This window comes from Mercenaria mercenaria, chromosome 3 (assembly GCF_021730395.1).
Source record: "Mercenaria mercenaria strain notata chromosome 3, MADL_Memer_1, whole genome shotgun sequence".
Lineage (NCBI taxonomy): Eukaryota > Metazoa > Mollusca > Bivalvia > Venerida > Veneridae > Mercenaria > Mercenaria mercenaria.
In genome coordinates, this window is record NC_069363.1 from 101838909 (window position 1) to 101847669 (window position 8761).

General features: G+C 35.6%; 1 protein-coding gene across 1 annotated transcript; it reads left to right on the top strand.

Moving 5' to 3' along the window:
* Nucleotides 1-2272: 2272 nt before the first annotated feature.
* On the top strand, nucleotides 2273-8396 carry LOC123523304 (uncharacterized). The gene is made up of 4 exons (XM_053539513.1): nucleotides 2273-3390; nucleotides 4303-4468; nucleotides 4693-4787; nucleotides 6565-8396. The coding sequence occupies exons 1-4, from the start codon at nucleotides 2361-2363 to the stop codon at nucleotides 7737-7739; spliced, it is 2466 nt and encodes an 821-aa protein (XP_053395488.1). The 5' UTR covers nucleotides 2273-2360; the 3' UTR covers nucleotides 7740-8396.
* Nucleotides 8397-8761: the final 365 nt, after the last annotated feature.

The window sequence follows — 8761 nt, forward strand, 5'->3', positions numbered from 1 at the left end:
AGGAGTGGTTTTATTCAAAATTGAATGTTTTGTCTGAAATTTTAACTGTCGAATCACTGTCCAATTTTTATTTTTTTGTGTAATATTCTCGGTGGCCCCTTCCCCCAAAAATTTTTACTAGAAAAAAAAAAATTGAAAAACCTGGCCCCCCCCCCCCGGTTTTTTACCATGCTTTAAAAAATTTTAGTACGAATTTTTGCCCATAAAAATCTTTTGGCGTGGTTGAAACGATCATAGTTTTTCTTTTGAAATCTAGGTTAAAAAAAAAAAAAAAGTCCTAGGGCCAAGAAAAAAAAACCCTTTTCACAAACCCCAGACGTACATTTTGCTTTTATTTTTAAAAAGTTTGTCAGATTTTTTTACCCTTTTGAAATCTAGTTCAAAATAAAAAGAATTACCCCAGTTAAAAAACTAGGCCACTAGGTCAAACCATAGAGAAACCATTTTAACACCCGAGAGGCCATCGTAAAAAGATAGAAACTAAGGAGCATAATCAGATGTGCTTTCCTGCAGGCAACCGGGAAGGTTGCCCACACTTCCCCCCGGGACAAAACTTAAAATGTGGGAACACCGACACTAAAAAATGCAGCACTTTGCGATGAAGGTGGGGTTTTCGGTTACATTAAAAGGGTCCCACGCCCATGAAAACCCGCTCTGGGGAAATTTATTCATTTATCTTTTAAAAAATTAGCTGTATGGGGAAAAAAAAATTCCCCAACCTTCAAACACTTTTCCCACAAAGCAATCCTTAAGATAAAAAATAAAAAACCCCATAAAAATGGCATTCGGGGCGCCACGCTATGTCCTTATTCAGGTGTAAAGCACCTATACAAAAACTCAAATATTAGTAAATTTTTGTTGGGGCGACGGGGGCTCAAACTCACGACCCTGGTTTTGTAGTCAGACAATGGACCGCTTTTTCAGTTCATTGAGTTTCTATAAAAATAGTCTAGAAATAAAACTTGTAAAATAACAAAAAAATTTTTTTTAAAGTAGTCATCAGCTAAGTTTAAATTCTACTTTGTTTTTTATAAAAGCCAAAGTTTTTTCATTTTCACGTTAGATTTCCCCTTCCTCCCCAATACAATTAAATTTGAATCTTTTTTTACGGAAATGATGCAGATGGTATATCAATGGATGGACTTTTGAACATTAATTATCACCCTTTTGCACTGAAAAAATGAAGCATGTATACTACTTTTTGGGATATTTTTGCTACAAATTTCCCCTTCATTTGGAAACCGTTTTTAATTATTAATTTATTTTTTAGAGATTTTGAACAACAGTATGTTTGCCTAATTTTGGGACAAAAAGTCAGGAAATATGAAATGTTATTCACTTTTTTTTAAATTTTTTTTTTTTTTTGCTGCACATTTTCCCCTTCTTAAAAAAAACTATTTTTTTTATCAGATATAAAATTCAAAGAAGAAAGGGGAGCTAGCATTATTGACAAAATGTTTTCTTAAAGTTAAAATTTTATTTTACATTCTTTAAGGCATGACCTTCAGTCGTACGACAACAACAAAAATAAAAATGTTTTTTTTAGATATTAAAGAAAGTGCTATACTTTTTGAAAGGGTTTTAAAATTATTCGCATTTTTTATTTTATGGAAACCTTAAAATTTTTTTTTTTTCTATTTTTTTTTTCAAAATTTTAAAAAAGGGTTTTTACGGGGTACCCAATAATTCCTTATTTAGTAATTTAAAAGTTCGTTAATTACGTAACTTCGTGGTGTACTGGTCGTGAACGCAGGAATTCTTTTATTGCGCGGCAAATTGGTTTGGCATTTTTAAGATATTTAGAGAAAATAATTTCTAAAATTTACGATAGATTCAATTTTACATTGTCTAGGGGCCCCAAAAATAGTGTCTCCATATTTTCAAATAACATGACCCCGCTAAGAAAAACCCAAGTATGCGTTTGCGACCAGAAGATCCAACCACCTAGAAACCCACGTCTGGGGCAGGATCCTCTGTTCGCTGCGTTTCTCTAAATTTCCAAATTTAAAAGGAAATTTAAAGTTCGGCCAACCCCAAAACATTGGTTTTTTTCATGGGGCGGCTCAATTACTTCCTTTTCACTAGGCTTAGGTGTCGGAAACGAATATAGTTACGATGGTTGCAAGCCTTGTGCCGACCCGGTGTTTCTGGTTAACAAAGGGCAATGCCTAAATTACAGTGGGTTTTTCGGGGCCCACCCGTCGAGATCTGCCCGTAATTGTCCCGAAAAGTTTTTCAGAAAATGATGTTCATCCTGTATTGACGGCTGGGCGGGAAGAACCTGTCAAGTGGAATGTAGCAAGAATTGCTTACGATTCAACCGGCAAACCTCCGGTCATTTCAAGCATATACAACTGGCTATGGGAGAGTTTGACTGGTGTGGTGAAAACGGAGCATGTTTGGCTGGTTGTATTGCTGGGAAACATGGAAGAACGTGTAATACAGACTGTCCGAAAAAGAATATATGTCTAGCGTGTTCTCAGGATACAGGTCATTGTTTAAAATGCACAAACGGCCTGTATGGTAGTCACAACCATTGTGATAAAAGATGCGGCCATTGTAAGCCAGATAATCAAGGCGTGTTGAAATGTGACATAGACACCGGGGCATGTCAAAATGGATGCCTTAATGGTTATTACGACACCAGTTGTGACAAAAAATGCGGACATTGTTTACAAAACGAAACAAGTGTGGTGAAATGTGATATGCAAACGGGGTATTGTGAAAACGGCTGTGTTGACGGTTACTTTGGCCGTCTTTGTGACAAGAAATGTGGACATTGCCTACCTGACCATAATAACACAATAAAATGCAGTATAGAAACTGGTGATTGTAACAATTCTTGCACTGATGGTTATCATGGACAAACTTGCGACCAGAAATGTAAAAGTGGCTGTTTTGATTCTAGCAGAAATAAAAATCGCTGCGATAAAATATCTGGAAACTGTAGCTATGGTTGTGTATCAGGTTTGTATGGTGACACGTGCGAAGAAACTTGCAGCAACACGTGCAGAAATAGTACTTGCAGTCAGCATTCTGGACACTGTGACAATGGATGTGTTACTGGTTGGTACGGTTACACGTGTAAGAACGCATGCAGTTACACCTGTGCAAATACGTCATGTGATTACCAGACGGGGAACTGTGACGATGAATGTTTGCCTGGCTGGTATGGTGACAAGTGTACACTGATTTGCAGCACCAAGTGTTCCAATAGGTCTTGCGATCGAAGTTCGGGACATTGTAGCGATGGATGTATTCCTGGTTACTATGGCGACACATGCGAATTCAACTGCGCCAAATTTTGTATGGAAAGCGTTTGTGACATTGAGTCAGGAAAGTGTTCGTGGGGATGTGCAGCAGGGTTTGAAGGGGACTTCTGCAATAAAAGTAACACAAACGTTTGTAGATCTATATTCAGTTCTTTCACTGGAACTCATTTTTCATAATACAAGTCATTATTCTCTGTGTGTGTGTGTGTGTGTGTGTGTGTGTGTGTGTGTGTGTGTGTGGAGAGTGTGTGTAGTTCGCCAATTGTGATTTCGGGTTCACTGCCTTAAGAAGATTTCTCATCCTTCTCGTCAATGTTAACCATAATTCTAACACGACCAGCGAACAACCCCCATACACGTAGAGCAAAATTTATCTCGGGTTCTTCTGCAATAAACCACTCTCTCGTGCAATGTCGTCATCCGGTCCAGGTGCGTAGCACGATCGTAAAAAGTAGTTATCATTTTTTCCAACCCTGTTGATACTAGTATGTCGTGTTAGAATCGAAATAACAAGTTCCAAAGTGTGATTTATCATAATATAACCCGATTTTCGATTTTCGTTCTTCGTGATATATTCTTACGCATAAGAACTCAAAACACGGGTTATTCTACGATAAACCACACTTGGGAACTTATTATTTCTTAAATATATCATGTTGTTTGATATGTTATGCTTATATCAGATGCCCATCAGGTCATATAGACTTTCAACAAAACTACCAAACACACAAGTATTTTATTATCAGAGCTGACCAGACGCTTCAGTCAATCAATATGATAATCTTATATTGAAGACAAAGTGATGATGACTTTATTCCACTGTTCTTTTGCTCTTCAGACATATATTGGTTAATGTCAACTTTTAAATCTAAAGTAATATTAGCTGCAATATTTGATTTTCACAGTTTAGTTGTCATAACAGAGCATGAAAACGTTTTAAAATAGCATGGCATCTTCCTGTCACTTATTAAAAAAATAGAAAAAGTATTGAATGAAAACACATGTCATACAGATTTGTTTGTAATTCCAGCAATAGAGCCTGAAAGAAGTCAGATGAGCTATAACTGCGTCGATGTGACGACGACGACAACAACAACCAAAATACAGTCTGATTTTTTTGTAGTCGGGTTTACAGGCTGTTTGATTGGAATAGCAATATCATTTATACTTATTCTTGTGGTCTGGCTGATTAGAAGGTATATGTCAGATAGATCTATTTGCCATTCGTCTTCAAAAACACAAATAAGTTATGTTAATAAACTATCAAAATGACGTCAATTAATTATAACTTGTAAAACATCTGAGGTATATACATATTTAAATACAGGAAAATATATGTTTTAAATTAACAATAAGTGACAAGTTCACCAGTGGTATAGGCAACATATAAATGTGCAAAAAGTATTTTAATTGATTTCAGAATAGTCCAGAGAAGCAAGCGTTATGGAAACCTTGACATGTCTACCAGAGAGGAAAACGCAGCGCCAATTTATGCAGAGATTTCGGAAATAATTGGTAAGCAAATCTTGCATCTTAGTCTGCCCGATTTAAAACAAATGAAAGACTTAAAACTCAATATAGAAATCCTGCATATGTTTAACACATTCTATTTTTTGCTCGACTATTCGAAGAATAAGTAGAGCTACCCTACTCACAACTGCGTCGGTGTTGGTGTCGGCATCGGTGTCGGTGTTGGCGTCGGTGTCACACCTTGGTTAAGTTTTTCGTACCAGTCCATATTTTGACAAAGTCTTTTGAGATAAAGCTTTGAAACTTTCAACACTTGTTTACCCTCACCATGTCCAGTTTTAGGCAAGAGTACATAACTCCATCATGCAAGGCTAAATTATGGCCTCTTTTAACTTACAAATCTTTGTTAAGTTTTTGGTACCAGTTTATATTTTGTCTAAAGTGTTTGACATATCGGTATGACTTTGAAACTTTTATCACTTGTTTATCTGTAGGCAAGAGTACATAACTCTGTCAACTATTTTGGCTGAATTATGGCCCCTTTTTGACTTGGACATTGGTACAATTTTCGTACAAGTCAGGTTTTCTCAAAACTATTGTACATGTGGCTTTGAAACTTTGAACACTTATTTATCATCATGGTTTCCATCTGTAGGCAAGAGTAAATAACTCTGTCAACTATTTTGGCTGAATTATGGCCGTTTTTTGGACTTGGAAATTGGTTCAGTTATCGTACAAGTCCACGCTTTGTCTAAAGTATTTGACATCTGGCTTTGAAACTTTGAACACTTATTTATCATCATGGTTTCCATCTGTAGGCAAGAGTAAATAACTCTGTCAACTATTTTGGCTGAATTATGGCCGTTTTTTGGACTTGGAAATTGGTTCAGTTATCGTACAAGTCCACGTTTTGTCTAAAGTATTTGACATCTGGCTTTGAAACTTTGAACACTTGTTTATCGTCATGATTTCCATCTGTAGGCAAGATTACATAACTCTATAAATTATTTTGGCTGAATTATGGTCCTTTTTGGACTTAGAATTCAGTTAAATTTTTCATACCAGTCCATATTTTGCCTAATCTGTTCGTCATATGGCTTTGAAACTTTGTACACTTGTTTACAATCGCAGTCAGCTCAATAAATTATGTAAGCAAGACTACATAACTAGGACAAGGACTTTAGCTCAGTTTTGGCCCTTTTTTGACATAGAAATTAGTTAAGTTTCGCGTACCATTCCATATTTTGTCTAAACTGTTTGATATACGGCTATGAAACTTTGGACACTTGCTTACCATCATGGTCACACGTTGCCATATAGTGCAAGACTTATCCAAATCCGCAAATACATGTACATTGTTTTATCTGTTATTTTTTTTGTCTGAAAATCTCTGGTAATATTTTGTCCCCATACTTCCATCAATTCTTCGGATAGTCCAGCGCGCTGTTAGCAGACAGCTCTTGTTATACAGCTGCTAGGTACGTTAGGTTCTAATTAATCATTTTGTCTCCAGGCAGAATGTGTAAATATGAACAGACTGCGGTTACTAACACAATAAAGATATATCAACGGAAAAGCAAAGAACATTATAGCAGTGTATGCATAAAAGTATTCATAACATGCAGATAAACATACAAACAGACATACATTGACGACAGCACGAACACAACGTCTAGTAAACCGTAGAAAAAGATCTCGCTGAAGACGACAGGATAACAATTCTGAATGATGCCAATGACTACAATAGTCGTAAAGTAGCCTTTTGATCAATTTTAAGTCTAGACTGCCAATTAAAATATCTGCTATTTTCAATATATTTCAGAAAGAACAGAGGAGCGCCGTACTAGCAGCAGTCATTTATACATGGAAGTTGGTGCACCTCCTGTTGTGCGTTCTACACAGGATTCTGGAAATAACAGAAACATAATTGGACATTACGATGTTGGTGGAAAAAGAACATGTATAACGCCCGGGGACAGAAATCTTGCGTTATCCAGTTATAATTGTAGAAATGATGGTAATGATATCGACCTTACTCATATAAAAACTAAAGTTGTTGACGAAATTCCAGTTCCAAGCTCAAATGGATTTAATAAAACAGATTTTACTCGAGCGAATTCAGACCAATCAAGAAAATATTACGAAATTCCTGACTTACCATTCACTAAAGTGTTTGGTTCTAAAACCGATGAGAAGCGGATCAGAAATAGCTATGAAGTTCCAATATCTGGTGCAAACATTACTCAGAATGGTGAAGGTCCAAAACACGATGCAAATCAATATAAAATATATTGCAAAGCTGCCTCAGATACAGCCATAGCATCCACTATAGTGTTTGCTGCTAAAGCTGATGGGAAACAGATCAGGCATAGCTATGAAGTTCCAATATCTGGTACAAACATTACTGAGAATGACATTTCCAAAGACGGTGCAAACCAATATAAAATATATTGCAAAGCTGCCTCCGATACAGACATAATATCCACTAAAGTGTTTGGTTTTAAAGCCTACGGGAAACAAATCAGGCATAGCTATGAAATTCCAGTATCTATAACGAACGCAAGTTATCAGAATAGTGAATTTCAAGCTTTTAATTTGAAAGCAAGCAATTCTGATAGAAGATACAAAACTGACATAACAGAGGCAGAAACGATATTAGACAAAGACGACAGCAATATAAATACATTTGACAAGATAGAAAACTCCAAAAGTAACGTGTTGAGAGCTATTTATATCAACGAACAACTAGACGTCAATACTATGATAATATTGGAGAAAACAGAAGATATCACAATCGATAAACATTCAAATGAAAATGTTACACCTGTAGAAGGGAATAAAGAACTAATGCTTACATTGAAGAACAGAGAAGAGTCTGTACTAAATACAGATCATTCCAATTTTGATATCGACACGGAGTTGCAAACATCGCTGATGGAGGAGAACAAAGTGGAAAGTGACAACGAGAGTGTGAACTATTTACATCCAGTCAGCTAATAAACTATTCTATAATACGGGAAAACACTTATTTTAGCAAATAGTGTAGGGCTACACTTAACAAATCTTCTAACACAACACTTGATGCTTTTTTTATAAATTGTATTCCTATTTCTATACTAAATCTATATATCATTTTCTTCAAGCATATATTTAAGAAACAATTTATAGCAAAAGAGTGTTTTAACACTATTTATGCACGATGGGCGGTTATACGAGTGTATAAATAGTGTTAAAACACGGTTTTGTTATAAATAATTTCGATTCTAATATGCCTTTAATCTAAAACAGTAGATAAAATATAGAAGCGCTCTTTCTTTGTCGCAAGAAAAACTTTTACGTCACCGCACGTAAATGTGACGTCATTCTAGCGTAAGCGTGTTTTAAAGACAAGCATATTAGAATTACACTTAAAAGTACTTTACAGAATACAATCCAAACATACAAACGATAAAATAAATAAATTTAAGAGATTTTTTATGTAGATATTGATCAGACTGACAAAGTGTCGGCATAACTTATCTATTCTCGGGTTCAACAAAATCTGTATCATTTGGAAGAACAGGACGCAAAGCAACCAAAGCAAATAATGAAATTTGAATTTTAGCGATAGTCTATTTCTAATAAAAAGACAAGTTTGATTTCTAAAAGACTGTAACACAAGAACAAAACATGATTATATATCTAATGTATAAATATTTTCTCTGGCTACCTCACCTAAATGATTCGTTTACCAATGATTCTTAAATGATTTAAATTATGAGCTAGATATTTCAGTGATCAGGCAAATCACTTAAATCTTCAACTAACATTCTTCAAATACTGATAATCAACACAAAGTCCTATTAGCTGGAGATACTACATTTGACTCGTTCTCAACAACATACGAGTCCTACCGCATAGATGTTAAACCTATGTCTTCTGAATTGAAACTGTAACTCAATATGTTTACCCTGACTGCTGGATGCTCAGCGCCTATACAGCATTCAACTACAATACAGATATAACCTCGATGCCTTGGC